At 34.9% G+C, this 19024-nt stretch overlaps 6 protein-coding genes across 7 annotated transcripts; 4 read left to right on the top strand and 2 right to left on the bottom strand.

Moving 5' to 3' along the window:
• The first annotated feature begins 931 nt into the window (after positions 1 to 931).
• On the top strand, positions 932 to 2820 carry LOC17879435 (palmitoyl-protein thioesterase 1). The gene is made up of 8 exons (XM_006282711.2): positions 932 to 1217; positions 1332 to 1413; positions 1507 to 1747; positions 1835 to 1900; positions 1984 to 2022; positions 2099 to 2221; positions 2304 to 2396; positions 2481 to 2820. Exons 1-8 carry the CDS (start codon positions 1112 to 1114, stop codon positions 2631 to 2633), a joined length of 903 nt encoding a protein of 300 aa, XP_006282773.1. The 5' UTR covers positions 932 to 1111; the 3' UTR covers positions 2634 to 2820.
• Positions 2821 to 3314: 494 nt separating this feature from the next.
• LOC17879623 (palmitoyl-protein thioesterase 1) lies at positions 3315 to 5068 on the top strand. Its single transcript, XM_006285124.2, has 8 exons — positions 3315 to 3477; positions 3548 to 3632; positions 3722 to 3962; positions 4051 to 4101; positions 4194 to 4232; positions 4316 to 4438; positions 4534 to 4626; positions 4705 to 5068. The coding sequence occupies exons 1-8, from the start codon at positions 3378 to 3380 to the stop codon at positions 4864 to 4866; spliced, it is 894 nt and encodes a 297-aa protein (XP_006285186.1). The 5' UTR covers positions 3315 to 3377; the 3' UTR covers positions 4867 to 5068.
• A 718-nt stretch (positions 5069 to 5786) lies between these two features.
• LOC17880539 (palmitoyl-protein thioesterase 3) lies at positions 5787 to 7913 on the top strand. Its single transcript, XM_023779238.1, has 9 exons — positions 5787 to 5822; positions 6180 to 6321; positions 6399 to 6483; positions 6583 to 6826; positions 6907 to 6966; positions 7067 to 7105; positions 7196 to 7318; positions 7418 to 7510; positions 7610 to 7913. Exons 2-9 carry the CDS (start codon positions 6219 to 6221, stop codon positions 7784 to 7786), a joined length of 924 nt encoding a protein of 307 aa, XP_023635006.1. The 5' UTR covers positions 5787 to 5822; positions 6180 to 6218; the 3' UTR covers positions 7787 to 7913.
• Positions 7848 to 9690, top strand: LOC17879636 (palmitoyl-protein thioesterase 1). The gene is made up of 7 exons (XM_006285224.2): positions 7848 to 7870; positions 8673 to 8772; positions 8868 to 8927; positions 9009 to 9047; positions 9131 to 9253; positions 9354 to 9446; positions 9514 to 9690. Exons 1-7 carry the CDS (start codon positions 7848 to 7850, stop codon positions 9688 to 9690), a joined length of 615 nt encoding a protein of 204 aa, XP_006285286.2.
• A 644-nt stretch (positions 9691 to 10334) lies between these two features.
• LOC17878161 (homeobox-leucine zipper protein HAT1) lies at positions 10335 to 11811 on the bottom strand. Its single transcript, XM_006284208.2, has 4 exons — positions 11457 to 11811; positions 11036 to 11361; positions 10877 to 10956; positions 10335 to 10779 (listed from the first exon to the last, which is right to left on the bottom strand). Exons 1-4 carry the CDS (start codon positions 11608 to 11610, stop codon positions 10488 to 10490), a joined length of 852 nt encoding a protein of 283 aa, XP_006284270.1. The 5' UTR covers positions 11611 to 11811; the 3' UTR covers positions 10335 to 10487.
• Positions 11812 to 17453: 5642 nt separating this feature from the next.
• LOC17880765 lies at positions 17454 to 19004 on the bottom strand. 2 transcript variants are annotated; one of them, XM_023779178.1, is made up of 4 exons: positions 18285 to 19003; positions 18097 to 18168; positions 17809 to 17849; positions 17454 to 17694 (listed from the first exon to the last, which is right to left on the bottom strand). In XM_023779178.1, the coding sequence occupies exons 1-3, from the start codon at positions 18870 to 18872 to the stop codon at positions 17844 to 17846; spliced, it is 666 nt and encodes a 221-aa protein (XP_023634946.1). In that variant the 5' UTR covers positions 18873 to 19003; the 3' UTR covers positions 17454 to 17694; positions 17809 to 17843. The 2 variants fall into 2 exon arrangements, with proteins under 2 accessions (XP_023634946.1, XP_023634945.1); XM_023779177.1 differs by lacking the exons at positions 17454 to 17694; positions 17809 to 17849 and adding an exon at positions 17897 to 18005 and having other exon boundaries at positions 18285 to 19004.
• Positions 19005 to 19024: the final 20 nt, after the last annotated feature.

The raw sequence follows: 19024 nt of genomic DNA on the forward strand, positions 1-19024 counted from the left end.
GTTTTTAGTACATTTTTGAAACATAATTGTAGAAGTAGTACATTTACTATTTATTATTAGCAAACTAATACATTTTTACTATTTGGACACTATTTAGACACTATTAAAAAACCACTTAAATCTAATAACTAAAAATATTCATCAAAATATATTTGTTTTCTATAAAATTTCAGTTACCCAAAAATCTGTATTTTTTTCTCTATAATTTGATATGCATTTTTAAAAAAATAATTTCATATAATTTTCAAACAAATTTTGATACGTCCAGCTAACCTTATGTACAGTTGTGTGTCGATGTACGGAAAATCATCCGTACAGCGGTCTATATATACGTATAATTGTATGTGTACATATATATTCTGGTCTATATATGTATATTTGTTTATGTGTAAATATGTTTATGTGTAGTTGTTTCTCTTTGTACAAATATTTGATGTACAATAATATGTTACTGTACAGTTGTCTGTCTGTACAGATATCTGAAATAGTAAAATTGTACTATTTTGCTAATTGTGAATAGTAAATGTACTATCTTTATAATTATGTTTCAAAAACGTACTAGTTTGCCAACACACCCTATTTTTTATATGTATACTGCTTGATAATGCTATTAATAATTTAATCCACTTTTATATTAACTAAGAATTAATGATGATGAATGTTGTTGGTTGGAATATTTAAAATTAAGCATAAGTATATTTAACTATCTTAAATTTGAAATAATCACACTGAATGTTTAAATTTGAAAATAATTATTAAGGTGTAAGAAAATAATCAAATATTTTGACATAAAAAAAAGAAATAAATCTATAGTAGAAAAAGAAAAATCACAAAAAAGTAAAATATATTATATATGTGGTTAGATGTTACAAAAAAAATGTGGTTAGATTAATGACGGCCTATAAATATGACAAGTGAAGAAAACACACAAATCAACTCTTGTTTTAAAAACTGAAGAAAAAATTAATTATGATTCCATATAAAGGAGAGAAAACGTTTTGACTCACAACATAACATCGAGACTAGAGAGAGACAAAGAAAGACAAAAAGAAAAACAGAAGAAGAAGGAATATTCCGGCGAAGACTGAGACTCTCGGAGTCTCAATTCTACATGGAGAAGTGTTTCCGGCGGTCTGTTCTCCTTTACACGGTGGTTGCCGCCGTGTTATTCTCTTTTGTTCCGGTTTCAATCTCCATCCCTTTCATACTCTTTCACGGTAATTAACGATTTCTCCCTTTTCATTCACCATCTCTTTATTCTCATTCGATAATTTAATTAACACAATTTAGTTAATTTTAATATATAATTAATTTATTTTAAAAAAAATCAGGAATTGGAGATAAATGTTCAGGAGGAGTAAGTAACTTCACGCAACTCCTAAGCAACCTCTCTGGCTCTCCTGGCTCTTGCTTGTAATCCAACAAACTACGTACCTAACTTTGTTTGGTTCTCTCTGTTTTGTTTTTTCTAAATCTTCTAAACATCTTTTTTAATCAAATTTGTAGAGAAATAGGAAACGGAGAAAATGACTCATGGTTCATGCCACTGATTAAGCAAACTAGTTTAGCGTGTGAGAAAGTGAAACAGATGGAAGAGTTGAGTCAAGGCTACAACATTGTTGCAGAGTCTCAAGGTAACTTAGTTGCTAGAGGACTTATCGAGTTCTGCGACAATGCTCCTCCTGTCATCAACTATGTCTCCTTAGGAGGTCCTCATGCTGGCATTGCTGCAATCCCCAAGTGTGATGTATAGCTTCATTTTCACTATTTCATTATCTTAGTGACTAATTTTAACTACCTTGGCTTATAACTTATGTGTGTTTTTGTTGTCAAGGCTGGTCCATTCTGTGCTATAGCTGAAGACTTGATGAAATTGGCGATTTATAACGACTTCGTTCAAGTAACACTCTTATCTCTATATAGCTCTCTCTAAGACCAAAAAAACCCTTTGAGGGTGATTTGATTATATTTATGATTGTGCAGGAACATATTGCTCCTAGTGGTTATGTCAAGATTCCTGGTGTAAGTTATTTAGTTACTTAATCAAATCAGTTAATTCATAATCGATTCGTCACAAAAATGGCTTGGTTTTTATCAGCAAATGTCAAACTATTTGGAACACTCAAAGTATCTACCAAAGCTTAACAATGAGAGGCCTGAGGAAAGAAACTCAACTTTCAAAGAACGGTTCGCCAGCTTACACAACTTGGTTCTTGTCATGGTACTAACTTTCTCCTTTCTTCAACTTAAAAACATGTTTTCTTTAGCTCATTGCTCTGTTTTTATTCTTATTTTCAAAACAGTTCCAAAAAGATACAACATTAATCCCTAAAGAAACTGCTTGGTTTGGATATTATCAAGATGAAGGATTCGATACTCTTTTGTCAACTAAACAGGTGAATTTATCTAAAAATCCAGTTTGTTTCACTGATCTTTTGTTTTCTAGAAATCTAAACATGTATGCATACATTATGCATCAGACAAAGTTATACAGAGAAGATTGGATTGGTCTGAAAGCATTGGATGTTGCCGGGAAAGTGAAGTTTGAAAGTGTATTAGGAGACCACCTCAGTATATCAGATGAGGAGGTTGGGGAATATGTTGTGCCTTACTTGATGCAAAGCAGTATGTAAATAAAATTGTAACATGAGACTATTATGAGAGATATTGAAAACTTTTAGGAGTGTTGTTCAATTTTAATAGTTTTCTAAATCCAAAACTAACTTCTTTCTTTGATAAACTATTTTACTTTGTTTTTGGTTAAATCAGTGGATAAATGTAAACAAATGCTATAAATGTAATTAAATTTTGTTCAAGACTTTTGAATCCTTTTACATACTTCAAAAAATTGCTCACTAATTTTCATAGGTAGATATAGGTAAGAAAATCTTACTTGTATTAATGTACTCAAAACTCATACGAAGGTCTTGAGATTCACCAATCACCATAGTCATAGTTCATATCTATTGCAATTAACTCCAACGTCCACTTGTTAAATAAGACCAAAACTGAAAATTTATAAAATGCTTATAGAACTAGCTTTATCAATTTAATCCTTCATTGGTTTATATATTACAAGCATACATGTAGATATATTGTGGAAATTTTCAATTACTTTTTAAAGTCATTGGCCGACAAAGAAAAGAGAAGAATTTAGATGAGTAGAGATCAGTAGATACACAACACCAACCACCAAAGTAATAAATTTACTTCCATTTATGACAAAAGCACAAAAAGTTAGATAAATCTGTAACAAACGTAAACTTTTTGCCTTCTTGCTTCTTCTGGTTTCCCCATAACTCTCTTTTATTCTTTCTTTTTGTGTGTAAACGAAAAATCAACGGTACTCTTCTGCTGAGTAGCTATAGTTAGCTCCAATGGAGAAGAGTTTCCTACGATCTGCTCTCTTTGTGACCTTGTCTCTCTTCTTCTTCTCCATTCCAGTTTCACTCTCTGTTCCCTTCATTCTGTTTCACGGTGATTAATTAACCAATCCTTCTTCTTACTCCTCTTTCCTGTTTGTAATCTGACATATTGATTGAAACAGGAATTAGAGATCAATGCTCTAATGGTGGAGGCAGCAGCTTCACACAACTCCTTAGCAACCTCTCTGGCTCCCCTGGATCTTGCTTGTATAACCATTCCAACACCTTCCTCTTCTTGTCTCGTTCTGATCTTGTAAAAGGGCTTATTGCTCTCTTTGTTATGTGTCTTCTTGTAGAGAAATAGGAAATGGAAATCAAGATTCAGTGTCTATGCCGCTTATGCAACAAGCGAGTGTAGCCTGTGAGAAAGTTAAAAAGATGAAAGAGTTGAGTCATGGTTACAACATTGTTGCACAGTCTCAAGGCAACTTAGTCGCTAGAGGACTAATCGAATTCTGCGACAATGCTCCTCCAGTCTTCAACTATATATCTTTAGGAGGTCCTCACGCTGGCATATCAGACATCCCCAAGTGTACTGTGAGTTTCTTCTCTTTCCATTTATATATGACTTAATCACAATCCCAATGACAATAACAACAACAATGTGGTTCTCTGTTCTTAAAAGTCTTCACTTTGCAAGTTGCTGAAAGCAGAGGTGTACACTGACTACATTCAAGTACACTTCCTCTCTTCTTCTCTAATCAAGATTCAGAACCTATGAGCATTACTAAAAACCCATCATTAACAACAACTCTAATGACTCTGCAGGATCATATTGCTCCAAGTGGTTATATCAAGATCCCTACCGTAAACTCAAGCCCTCATCTTTCTAATCCTCAAATCATTTCCAATTACATAAAATACTTCAATCTTTGTGATCTGTTTCTCAGGAAATGTCAAAGTATTTGGAACACTCCAAGTATCTGCCAAAGCTCAACAACGAGAGACCTAACAAGAGGAACCCCATTTTAAAAGACCGGTTCACTAGCTTACACAACTTGGTCCTCGTCATGGTGCCTCCCTTTCTTAAACACCCAAAATCTTGAACAACATTGTTGATTAGATTAGCCTCATGATTTGATTTTTAATTGCTCCATTTCCTAAACAGTTCCAGGGTGACACTGTAGTGATTCCTAAAGAAAGCTCTTGGTTCGGATTTTACCCGGATGGAGCTTCCACACCTCTTTTGTCTCCTCAACAGGTGAACCTTGATCAACCACCATGTCATTTCTTTGCCTGATCATCAACCACTATTTTCAAACTATATATAATTCTCCAGACAAAGCTCTATACTGAGGACTGGATAGGTCTGAAAACCTTGGATGCTGCCGGAAAAGTTAAGTTTGTCAGCGTCCCTGGCGAGCACCTCAGAATGGCGCAAGATGAAGTTGTAAAATACGTCGTGCCTTACCTCAAGAATCAGCCTGCATTTTTCCTCTGAATGCAGATATAACCTTAATGCAATGGAGACACTGCATCCATGAATGAGACTTCATTGCTCTGCTCTCTCCGAAACAATTTTAAAAAGCTTCATCATGTACTGTATAACGTTAGAGGCTACTTATTCTCGATCGCTTTTAAGTATACATGGAAAACTACAAAACTCAATAATAAAACTCGATCATGTTGATGAGATGAGGAAACTACGCCTGAATAGTAACAATAGTTTGGTTTGTCTAAGGAAAGATCAAACGTATTTGGAATATTCAAAGGATCTATCTACCAAAGCTTAACAAATAACACAACTTAGTGTTCTTTCATGGTATAGTATGTAGTAGCTAGTGTCTTCGTATGATATTGTATAATTTAGTCAACTCACCTCAACAAAATACTATGAAACTAGTATATTTCATGATATTGAAAATTATGTTTTTCTTAGCTCATTTTTCCTTCTTATGAATTCATAATCAGTTCTAGAACGATACAAGAATGATCGCTAAAGAAACTTCTTGGTTTGGGTATTAATCGTCTAGAGGAATGTTTCTTCATCGATCAAATAATTTTTCGTCCAGAAACCTAACTATTCACCAGACTACGCTATACAGAGAGCATTGCAGGATAGGTCCGAAAACATTGGATGGTCCCGGAGAAGTTGTCAGGAGAGTTGTGAAACACGTTTTGTCCCTTACAATTGTTGCAAAGTTGGTCCGTGACTTATTTGGATATTTTGTGACAGGTATTGAAACTACATATGTAGAATCAATTATTAACTACATATTGCAAAAAACGTTCTGGAAAATACTAACTTGTATGGAGCCACGTATTAGTTGGCGTCGAGCTTACCTGTCATACAGTACAAATACAATAATTCACATTTTGTCTATATAAAGGATCGAAACTAATTCATACATACACACACCTCACAACTTTCTATCGCTCTGTTACTCTTCTACAAAGGTGTTATAACTTCTCTATTAATTATATCTTCATCTATCATACTTTTCTATTTGCTGTCAAACATAATAAAATCATATACATGTATATATACTTTTTTTTATACCAACACCAGTAATGCGTTCTATAACTTTGCTTTGTAAAAAAGACAAAAAAAAAAAAAAAAAAAAAAAGAAGAAGAAGATATTATCACCGTGAAGAGAATTTTAGATGAGTTAAATGTAATTCATATACATGCACGTAACGTAGAGTTCTTGAATTTTTTGTTTACGTTAATTAAATATTTCTTGCCGTCATGCTTCTTAGTTCTTTGGGTTCCTCAAAAATTAAAATACTCTTCTTTTGTGTGTTTTATTTAAGAAAGAATCGACGGTACTCATCGGCTGAGTAGCTAGCTCAATGGAGAAGAGTCTCCAACGATTTTCTCTCCTTGTGATCACCTTGTCTCTCTTCAGTTTCTCCATTCCAGTTTCACTCTCTCTTCCATTTGTTGTGTTTCATGGTGAGTAACATTAATCCTTATTCTTGCTCCTCTCTTTTTCCTCCTTTAATCTACATTAATGGATTTGATTGAAACAGGGTTTGGAGGTGAATGTTCCAATAACAAAGTTAGCAACTTAACACTGTCCCTCCGCACCCTCTCCGGCCACCCTGGATCTTGCGTGTATTGACTCAAACTAATCTTGTTCTTCTTCTTGTTTCATCCTAATCTTGCATAATGGTTTACCCCTGTCTGTCTCTCTGTTTTTGTGTCATCTTGTAGAGAGATAGGAAATGGACTACTGGATTCTTTATTCATGCCGATTAGGCAACAAGCGAGTGAAGCTTGTAAGAAAATTAAACAGATGCCAGAGCTGAGTGAAGGTTACAACATTGTTGCAGAGTCTCAAGGTAACTTAGTTGCTAGAGGACTTATCGAGTTTTGCGACAATGCTCCACCTGTCATCAACTATGTCTCCTTAGGAGGTCCTCATGCTGGCATAGCTGCCATCCCCGAGGGGTGTACTGTGAGTTCTCTTTCAGAAAAATCACATTCTTTATCACAAGAACAGTAACAATAACAATGTGGTTCTCTGTTTACGTACAGCTCCTAGTTTGCAAGTTGCTGGAGGAACATTTTTCAGATGTTTACACCCACTTAGTACAAGTAAACTTTTCTCTCTTCTTCTCTAATCAGGAGGATTTAAACCTTAAACCATGATTAATACATATCATTAAGACCACCAATAATATATATGACTCTGCAGGATCATGTTGCTCCAAGTGGTTATGTCAAAATCCCTACTGTAAACTCAAAACCCTTTCCTTTCTAAATCCTCAATTCACTTCCAATCATACCAACACTTCAATCCGACAAAACGTTATCTGGTTTTCAGGACATAGAAAAGTATTTGGAATATTCCAAGTATCTGCCAGAGCTCAACAACGAGAGACCTGGCGAGAAGAACTCCACTTTTAAAGACCGTTTCACCAGCTTGCACAACTTAGTCCTCATCATGGTGACTATCTCTCTCTCTCTGATCCTTGAGATGATCAAACTTAAAACACTATTTTTATTAGTTTTGTTTTTTTTATCCATATCCTAAACACTTAAACAGTACCAAAACGATACAATGTTGGTCCCAAGAGAAACTTCTTGGTTCGGATATTACCCTGATGGAGCTTTCTCACCTGTTTTGCCTCCTCAAAAGGTGAACCAAGTCATCTCTCGTATTCAATTTTTTCACCTGACCATCATCAAACACTAGTTTCTATTAACTACAGTAACTATATAAATATTGTTTCTGCAGACAAAGCTTTATACTGAAGACTGGATTGGTCTGAAAACCTTGGATGATGCTGGAAAAGTGAAGTTTGTTAGTGTCCCTGGCGGACACATCGAAATAAGGGACGAAGACCTTGTCAAATACGTTGTGCCTTACCTCCAGAACGAGTCTACGTTATCTTCCGAACACGAGGCAATGTAGACATTGCAATCTTGAACCAACGAGAATAAAAAAGGCCTCATCCTATAAAATAAAGGTCTTTATGAATGTAACATCATCATCTATGTATGAGTTGAAATAAAATAAATAAATGCTTCATCAGTTTTATCAAAAGATGGTCAATTTTTATCCAAATTATTATCAGTCTCGTAGTATAAGCTAGAGGCTACTTTACTCAAGCTTCCCTTTAATTAACTTACTTGGGTGGTGATCACTTTGTTTTGGGTAAAAAATCATATCAAACCGTCTGTTTAGTTTAATTTTCAAACCTCAAGCGCGGTCTCTTCAGTTTTTGTATATGAAAAAATGTTGGAACATTTCAAAGTTTAACAACTAGAGATCCTGACGAAATTAAAAACCTCTACCTTGAAAGACCGGTATATCCAACAACTATAACACAACTTCAATAACGAGTGTGGACAAGACAACTCGTCTTAGTAATTCAATGTTTAATTTGTTACAACTGGAAACAAATTAAAATTAAATTTATAACATACATCTATAAGCTATTTTTGAAAATTCTCATATTGTTTGTAAGAGTTCAAAGAATACGACCAACACTTGCAAAAAACGTTTTGGAAAATAGTAACTTGAATAGAGCCAAAATATTAATTGGCGTAGAGCATACCGTCTTACAGTAGAATAATTCACATTTTGTCTATTTAAGGGATCAAAACTAATTCATACATACACCTCACAACCTCTGATATAAAGTTTTTACTAATACAAACTTCTATCGCTCTGTTACTCTTCTATAAAAGTATTATATCTTCTCTATTGTTTATATCTTCGTCTATCATCCTTTTATATTTGCCGTCAAACAAAAACATACATACTCTCTAATTATGTCAAAGATATAAATAATTAGATGTCTTATAGAGTTTTGCGACAATGCTCCACCAGTCTTCAACTATGTATCTGTAGGAGGTCCTCACGCTAGCGTCTCCGCAATCCCTGATTGGTGTACTGTGAGTTCTCTTCCGTTTCTATTTTTCTCTGTGTGTGTCGACCACAATCACAATCTCACAATAATAACAACAATGGGGTTCTCTGTTTACAACAGTCTCTATTTTGCTTGATCCTCAAGGCAGTGTTTTCACAGGTCTACACCGACCTCGCTCAAGTAAACCTTCTCTCATTCTTCTTCTCTAAACAGGACTTAAACCTACAGCCATCATTAACAACACTTATAATGACTCTGCAGGATCATATTGCTCCAAGTGGTTACGTCAAGATCCCTACAGTAAACTCAAACCCTTTACTCTCTAATGCTCAAAATCATTTCCAATTATACTTTCAATGGACAAAACGTTATCTGTTTTTCAGGATATAAAGAATTATTTGGAAAACTCCAAGTATCTGCCGAAGCTAAACAACGAGAGACCTCTCGAGAAGAACTCTACTTACAAAGACCGTTTCACCAGCTTGCACCACTTAGTTCTCATCATGGTGCCACTCTCTCTCTCTCTCTCTGAGACCAATGATCCTTTACCCAAATTGCTAATTTAGCTCATCATTAATTTTCTATCTTTTTCCATTTCCTAAACAGTTCGAGAAAGAGAATGTAATGATTCCTAAAGAAACTTCTTGGTTCGGATATTACCCGGATGGAGCTTCCACACCTGTTTTGCCTCCTCAAAAGGTGAACTTAACCAATCTCTCGAACTCAATTTCTTAACCACTTGGCTACTTAATGTTCTTCCTAACAGACGAAGCTCTACACTGAGGACTGGATTGGTCTGAAAACCTTGGATGCTGCCGGGAAAGTGAAGTTTCTCAGTGTCCCTGGAGCACACATCGAAATAACGGATGATGAAGTTGTAGAATACGTTGTGCCTTACCTCCAGAACGAGTATACGTTTTCTTCTCAACACGAGGCAATGTAGAGATTGCAAAATCTTGAACCCATTAATAAAAAAAAAAGCCTCGTTAGGCTCTCTCCTAAAATAAAGTCCTATATCTATGTAACAAACAACGAAGATAAAAGCTTCACCATTTTTATTAAAGATGCTCAATTTTATCCGAGAAGGACTTTTCCCGGCATCTTGTATAACGCTAGTTGAGACCGCTGATGCTGAATACGGAAGAGTTTTTGATTTGAGTGATAAATCGACGACGGCGACGACGTAAAACAAATTGGGCCAAAAAAATTGGCCCATTAAGTGCACTCTATTACTTTGGGCCCTTTAAAGATCTATTGTCAGAAAGAAATCATATCAAACCTAATTTTGTAGATCAGTGAGTAATTCGATTTTTAAAACTCAATCATTCAATAACCAGATCTAGTTTAACATATGAAAATAAAATGAAAGTTTTGTTTTGTAAAACGTTAAGCTGGTTGCATATACTAAGATCTTATTTACGTAAATTAAAATGGATTACTGATTTTATTAACATTGTAGTATGGTTAAGAAGAGCTGTATCTTTGGTTAGAAAGAGGTGAGTTTAGCAAAAAAGAAAAACAAATAGAACAAGAGCTGAAATCTGTTTCGATTTTTTATAAATTTGTTTGTTATCAAGAAGACAGGAATGACTAATTTAATCAGATTTAAGTAAATTTAAAGGAAAAAAATATAACAAAAAGGATTTTAAGGATACATAGCTGCTGAGAGTCAATAATCTAAAAAGTACAATGACCCACATTAAGTAACACAAACCCATAAAACCAGTATTAATAAAAAAGTTAAGACCTAGGACGCATCACATCAAAGGTTGACCCATGTGCCATTTGGAGCCACGGGCTCAATGAGACCGACCGTTGGTTGTGGTTAGATGAGGATGGTCCAGCCACTCGTTCGCATGATGGACACATTAGAAGTGTGGTCGGTGGACTCATCTGACCGTACAACCGCGGTGAAAGCTTCAATGCTCTTAGTTCCGCAGCCTCTTTCTCGAGTCGCCGGTTCTCTTCGGTTAATTTCTCAACGCATCTTTTCAAATACTCGCAGTCTACTTCTGTTTGCTTCAGTTTGGTCCTATTTTTAGATTAAACAAAACAGATTTGTATTGTAAATAACTTGGCTCTCAAGGGGTGAAATGGTCAAATAGTGAGTTCTATCTCTGACTCCTCACCTTGCTCTTCTGTTCTGGAACCACACTTCAACTTGTCTTGCTGTTAAGCCTAGCTTCTTAGCCAAAGCCAGCTTCTGTTTCTGCATATTTTACCATAAAGCCCTTGTTAAAACAGAGTAACACCCTCACGTTCCTAGAGATAAGATAAAATGAACTTACGGGATTGAGAGTATTGTGTTCCTTGAAAGTGTCTTCAAGAACAGCAGATTGATCTTTGGATAGCCTGAGCTTCTTCCGACAAGTCTCACCTCCGTAATCTTCTTCTTCGTCGGAGGTTCCACGTGATGAAGATCTGTCTAGAGTGATGTCGAGGTCATCTCCGGCACCACCACCGGAGGTTCCTTCTCTATCACTCCTCCTCTTGCCGCTCACGGTGCTCGAGATCGTGCTGTTTGGAGACGAAACCCCTGTCTCCTCCTCCAACTCCACCGTCGTTGGCAAGCTGTTCACGTCGATTTTCCTAAGAAACTGTTGCTTTTGATGATCTGTAAAAAAATAGAAAACGGTTCATTTTAAGATCTGTTTTGTTTCCTTGTATTTTTTTATAAGACTTTGTTGAAAGAAGAAGAAAGAAGCATACCTGAGGAAGAAACAAAGGTTTGGTTCCATGGAAACATCTGGAGATTGGACGACACAGGTGAAGAAGTGGGTTTTAGATTCAGCTGGAGAGGATGGTGACTTTGTGCAAATCCCAAGCTAAGACTTAAACCTAGATCCTCTTTTCCCATCATCATGATATAATATTTCTAGTGAAGATTTTTTAGGAAATGGGTATAGCAAATGCTCTGATCTTTGTGTGGTAGAGAGATGACAAGAGAAACCTTGATGATCTAATTGATATCAGTGGTGGTAAGTGTAAAGAGGACAAGAGAAAACCTTGTTCTAGCTAGCTAGGGTTCTTATGGAGAGAGAGAGAGAGAGAGAGAGAGAGAGAGAGAGAGAGAGATGTGAAATGAGAAATGAAAAGAGGAAGAGGGGATTAATATATAGGAAGTGAATGATATGAGATTGTTGTCAGGTTGGCCAATTATAATGTATAATGGCTCCTTTTGAAAACTCAATTATTACATCCCCCCAACTTGTTCCCTCTTTGTCTCTTTTTAGCTTTTTGCTTCTTCTTCTTTTACTATTCTAGTAAATAGTATAAGTCCTCTCTTTTAAGTTTGCTTTTTCAATAACCTCAATGTAGTTCTATATTTGTATGGTATCCAAAGTCTATTTTTCAAATATTTTAAAATTTAAAATTTATTATTTGTTTTTCCTATCTATACTTTATTTCTTGCGAATTCGTGGACTAGAGAAAAACTCTATAATGCATGAGGGTCGAATATAAATAAGTGGCGCCACAAATCCATCATGTGACATTTATTTACCAACAAATTATAAAGGTGAGTAAGTTTTCAAGAACTAGGAATAAATCATGATGATGAAGAGTTAATCTATTAATAATTATGAACTTAATTAGGTCAATAATCATTTCGGACGAAAGACCCAAAACATGGTTAATTAGTTTTTATGTTCTTCTCTCATTATTGGTGTGTGAACTTGCAAAAGGAAAAAGAAAAGAACAGAAACAAGAACTAAATCAGTCAAGATCACACACGGATGATGAGAAGAGATATCAAAAAAAAGAGTTGGCAATAAATTGTTGAAATGATGGATATTGGGGATGTAGATATATCATAGATATAAATAAAAAAAATCAAGTGGGTTGGTAATACAAAAGAAAAAAAGAAACACAATCCACATGAATCTGAGCTCCTTCAAAGAAGTGGGCCAAAGAAAACTGTTGTGATCCAATCATATCCATGTGGGATGTTGTGTGGGATCTCTATATCATTACTATATAAGACACCACCACCAATATATGTACCATTTGGAAAAGAAAAATCCAATTTGACTGTTTCTCCCTATATATGTACCATTCAAAGTTCCTACACTTTCAAATGGTAACAATTAGTTATATAGATCATCATAATTCTTTGTAGACATTTGCATAATCATATAGATATCTATTTTGTTTTTTGCTGCTAATTATCAGATTAATCATGGAAACTTTTTATGGTTGGTTGACAGAGAAGAAAATTATGTAAAAACTGCCGAAAGAAGTAATGATTTTGTTGTATTTGGATTTGTATAAAACAATAATGAGAGAGAGAGTGAGAGGGGTCTCTCACTCAAATAGTTGTTTTGTTTGGGCTCAAGAGAGAGAGAGAACATGGGCAGGTGGGTCATGTCACGTGACGATAAAGGGACCCGAAAACACTCGACCCGGCCGTGCGTTCTCTTTTGTTTCCTCACGCGCCGACATTCTATCATTTGCTCCCACGCGCCCTTTTCTCATTTTCGGCTTCGTTGCTGTAATAATCATTATTATTCATTTATTTATACTCTCATCCTTTTTCTATTTTTCTTCGCATGAATTAACTTCTTTCTCATTAATGATCTAAACCGGTCCTCGAAATTTATATATTTTGGTCTAGTTGACAATAGTTTTGTACTTAAAGGTCTTGTCTCCACTTCATATATGAATTTTTATACATATCTAGATTTATTTTCGGTCAACATAAAAAAAAAAAGGATTTACATTAAAAAATAAACAAAAATAGAAAATTTTTAATAATGCAAATCGTATTTTCAAATGTAGTAATCATTTGAGGGCGTATATGTATGTTTTGCTTTTGTGCATAGTAGGACTAATAATGATCAATGTAGTTAATCATATTTTGATTGCGTAGCTAGCTTAATTATTCTCTCTACAGAATTGGCTGTAGATTAATGTCATCATTGGAGAAACTTTATATGTTTGGGACCTAACTCCACCATTAATTATGTTCGAATATTATTTATATTCTCTTGTCACGTAATAATTCGAATGTTTTACATTTACTATATACTCTTCAAAGGAAACACTCGTTGACATTTGCGCATAATGACATACGAAAGATGGTTTAGCAGTAAAAAGAAAGAAGATAATTTGAATCTGACTGACGTTTCGTAACCTTATTCTTGATTCTTGATTACTACTATATATACATTATTTAATTTAAAACGCATCAAATTCAAATGGTATGAATATGTAGCACTGCTACATTACACATATGCATAATTATTGAGATTCTAGGCATAATGATTAAACCAGTAATGGTTTAGGGAATCTATGTTTTTCTAAAAAAAATAAAGAAACATATACTTATATTAGTTGGTTGGTGTATAATTAAAATGAAGCTTCAAGGAATGCTTGTAATTGTAATTGAAATTGAAAAAATAAAAAAATAAAAAAAAAGGAAGAAAGGACCAAGTTGGCTCGTGCGATATATCCTCCCATGTGGAACCGACGTGGCGCACACATTCCTAAGCGAAGCACACCACCCATGACAGCGAAGCACACGTGTGTTCATGTCCACACACACGTGCATCTCTGGTCAAAATATTCCTATGTTCTTCTTTCTTTTGCTGCCCTTGGTTTGTCCCCATGCCAGTCCATGGTCAAACATCCCTTCCTTGTAGTATTATTCTAATCTAGTAAATATGAAAATAGGAACAAGTAACACTTCCTCTCAATCAAATCTCTCAGAAATTAATAAGAAGAAGAAGAAGGTGGCTTCCTTACTTTGGGATTTTCAAACGTGGCCTTCCACATGTGAGTTTTGTTTAGGGACAATTTTGTATACCTTCTTGGAAACGGCCGTCCATATACAATTTCACCAAATTTAAATGAAATGGGACCTAATATTTATTTCATATATATATATATATTTTATTATTATTATTTCCAAATCTATTTTTGTTGTCCTCAGCAACTTAGTAGTATAATTTATTTTCAAATGTAAATAAAAGAGTTATTTGATAAACAGAAAAAGAGAGGATCATTACATATACAAATGCCGATGAAAAAAATCGTTTTCAATTGATTGCATATATATATCAATAATAGCCTCAAATTATACTTAGGTAGTTTGTTTAATAAAATTAAATTTTGAATGAAAGGCCATGAGTATATAAACTTTAAATATAGTAATTAAAACCCAACAATTTCTTATTTAATTAGTTTAAAATACAAATATGCAGCCATGGAGGTGATTAATTTTGCATGTTTGATCTAACTCTGGAGCGTGGAGAGATTTAGACGTTTCTTCGTTTACTCAAAGAGTTTATTTGGCTAAAAAATTCACACTGTCATTTTTTTTATTTCGGCATGATCTCAAACATCTTAAAATTGAATATGGTAAAAGAAAATTTGCTAAAAATATAACACTGACTTTGGACAATTAATGAACATAATCTATCGAGACATCAACATAAACTGCCAGATATTCTTTCAGTTTTATTAGTTTTTGGATCTAATAATATTTATAAGATGTTTGAGATTTGAAACCTTTAGCTAGGCCAAAAAGGAGGAATATATATTACTGCAACAAAAAAGAAACATATGTTTTCGAACTTGCACATATAATTTATTCGTCCAATGAGGAGTGGTGTGAGCTGGTGGTCATGTGGATTAATTCATCGGTTAACCAACAATATCGTTTGGAATAATATATTTTTCGGTTGTAATGCGAGACACGTGCAATAATAGGTACGGACTCATCTCACCACCTTTTAATAATATACTCCCATCTAATTAACCCCTAATTCTTCACATGCAAACGTTGCTTACAAATAAACACAGTCAAATGTAAAAATTAAGTCATAATCACATATTATCTCATATGTCGATTTTCACTACTTATGAGTTGTCAATTGTCATTATATATGTGTAATATGCTCTTATCTTCTAGTTAATGGACGATAATACAAAACCATAGTTCGGCGAATCCTATATATACTTTTAAACTGTCACTACATATAACATATCTGAATCGGGGTCTGGTTCTGGAAGACCTGAAACACTAAAGAAGAAGACAGGGCCAGAAAAGAATTTTGATATTATAGTAGAGATGAAGGGGTAATCATGGAACTTAGCTCTGAGTCACTAATTTTTCCACTAGGCCGTCACAGGCTAAGGAATCAATTTCTTTTTTGCGGGTGCCATTGTGTGTGGTTGGTTGTTGAAGGAATACAAACTTCAAGTACAACGAGGACTGTGTATGACGTAGATAAAGCAAAATTAATGCCACATGATGATATACTTACTATTATATATATATAAGTATTATTGCACCAATCACATCATTTTGTTATATTAACTATTATCACCATCCTCTACATGATTGCATGCATTATCTCAATTGTTATGTTACGAAAAAAGTAACTAATAGGTTTTGCTTTATTTAGATCACTAAGCAAGTAATCAATCTCTATGTAATAAAAAGAACATAGGGTAACACTTGGGTTTGGATTCAAATACGTTTGAAGTTTAATATCACAGTTTATTGAGAGTGTAAATGATTCTTTTCTTCATTTATTGGGTGTGTGTGATGTAATCGGTGAAAGTGGTTCTCGAATGAATCGGCTTTTTGGAAACAAGAGGAGCCCACTGAGAATGATACTCTTCATTGATTTATTCGGCAAGAACTCTAGCTAGCTACTTTGTTACATAATGATTAAGTCTCTTGAGTCGGAACTAATTATATTTATGTTTAAACAAAAATGAAATTCTTAAGAAGAAATAATTAAAACCGACAAACTGACAATTTGGCTTCGCTGTAGAAGAGGAGTCAAAATGATTGTGGACTTTTGAATCATTATTCATTATGTGATATGAAACACAAAAAAGGCCTAAGATAACCAATGATATGCCCTAACCCCTGAATTTAATCATTCCCATTTATAGTAATAATGAGAATATAGTTCATAATTAATGGAACAAACCTTCTTCCAAGTAAGCATGCTCTTTGCTAATTAAAATACTACAATTTACAAGAAATCACATTTTTCTTGAACACAAATAAGAGAAGCAAGGATTGGTGTATAGGGCCTTTTTGGATTTGAACATGAAATACTAGCCCATCTAGCTTATTGGGGTTTAGGTACTCTCCATTAGGAATGCAGCAAGCCTTAAAAACATATTTGTCACATGATAATGATATTGAACAGTGATCAATTTTCTAAATGCAGATATTTTTTCGGTTGTTGTTCAGTGGCTATGCACTTTTTCTTTTTGAACACATAGGAAACAATTGTGATTAATTAATAACCAGCGAAAAAGCAAAAACTAACAAAAGTTTGTAGTTTCAGAACTGTAACTATCTTATTATAGCTTTGTTGTCATTACTATACAAATTGCATTATTAGAGAGAATTAATCCGTATATGCTCACATATTTTAGTTAGATCAAATTTTTGAAAACAGTTTATCATTTAGCTTCGTTACATGATCCATCGATCAGAAGCTCAGAGCTGGTTCTGTAAACAATCTATCATTTTATCATTTACGCAATTTGTTCTCTGTAAATAACCCTTCAAATTGCAGGTTTTCTTTTCATTTTATCCTCTTAAAAACCTTATCGTACTTCAAATTGATCTTAATACACTTTCCAACTATGTATTAATAAGAGTTATAAATGGTTTAAATAAATCGTTTTCATGTTCGAATTGGTGTTAACAAAACAAAGATATGTTGTCTTGCTCTGCCATTATACTAAACTTCAACGCATCTTACTAACTGATTTCTTCATTTCATCATCAGTAACTCAAAAACAAACCCATCTCGTTCTCGCTCTCTCTTTTAATATATATATATATCTATAAAAATATGAACTTACTCACCGATATTTACTTATATATTTGTTACTACTAAATTTGTTATGAAACAGGAACATGTCCCTTGAGATATCTTCTACTGTGGTTTCTCCATCACCAGCATACCTATCTACCCTGCAACAAACCAAAAACAAGGCTCCAACTACTTAAGCACATTAACCCTCAAAAATGCATAACATAACAACGTCACCATATCCATGGAAATGATAACTAAGGAGATGACTTCACCTTTTTTCTTTTGCCAAAAGACTACTTTGCATCGATCATCGCTGCAAAATGGATTACAATGATGTTAAGTGTTTCGATAGCAGTAACTAACTCTTAAAAAAATGGGGTTCATTGTGTCATTGTAAGCACCATATTACGAAAGTTCATAACTTCTGTAATAGCACTAAAGGTCTGAACTTTGATCCAATTCATACTATCTACCGATCAATGTAGCAAAAGGGTAAGTTGATCCAAGGCATTAATCAAGCAAGTAATTGAATAAATCAAAGCTAATATATGTGCACAAACCTTCAATGGAGAGTTGGATACTTTGAAGCAATCAGCATTCATCCCCACGAGACACAATCCAGGGAAAATGACCTACAAGCGCAGAAATTGAAATGCCAAAGCAATGAAGAGACTAATTAAAAAAAAACCATAAAATGTTGTTGGAAAAGATTCAGGTGAGGCATTTCGTCGAACACCTGGTGACTTACATCGAGATACTTCTGCAATGTTTTAGTCCTCTTCCGTGGCCGGCGAGATGGCCTGCTCCCACACATGCTGAACAAATCTTCTTCGATCTCGTCTCTAGAAAGAGCAACCCAAAGCCTGTGATTCTCGTTCGCAACCTCACCACCGCCTAATCCCGGAGATTCCGCCGGGATTCCTCTCTGCCTGTTCGATTTCGGCTCCATTCCTCCGCCTGATTTCTGATTCTTCACCTCCGAAGCTCCTCCTCCTCCTCCGACTCCAACGCACGCCTCCGCCGTGAACACGCCGTTTCCCTTCTTCAAACCACCACCATAAGCCTTCCTCGGCCGAAGATTCCAAGTCCTCTTCTCTTCCTCCTCCTCCTCCTCCGCTTCTTCTCTCTCCTTCGCCGACACCGGAACCTCCTCTCTCTTCGGAGATATCTCGTCGGATTTCATCTTCTTCGGGTAATCGTTGTCGGACGCCGGAACAAAGGTGGAGAAAGAGAGCCGCGGCTGACGAGTAGACCGTGAAGCCACCACACGGTTAGAAACAGCCACCGTATCCGCCGATTGAGAAACAAACCTCTCCAGCTTGGAATTCGCAGACATTGAGATGAGATAATACCAAAACCTATATTGACCAGAGGGATGATCAAAAACCCTAAAAGGAAAGCAAAAGCCAAAGCAGAGGGAGAGAGATGTACAAGTACAACTACAAAGGGAGATTTACGGAAACGGGGTGCATGCGTAAGTTTCTAATT

Source organism: Capsella rubella, unplaced genomic scaffold (assembly GCF_000375325.1).
Source record: "Capsella rubella cultivar Monte Gargano unplaced genomic scaffold, Caprub1_0 scaffold_7, whole genome shotgun sequence".
Taxonomy (NCBI): Eukaryota; Viridiplantae; Streptophyta; class Magnoliopsida; order Brassicales; family Brassicaceae; genus Capsella; species Capsella rubella.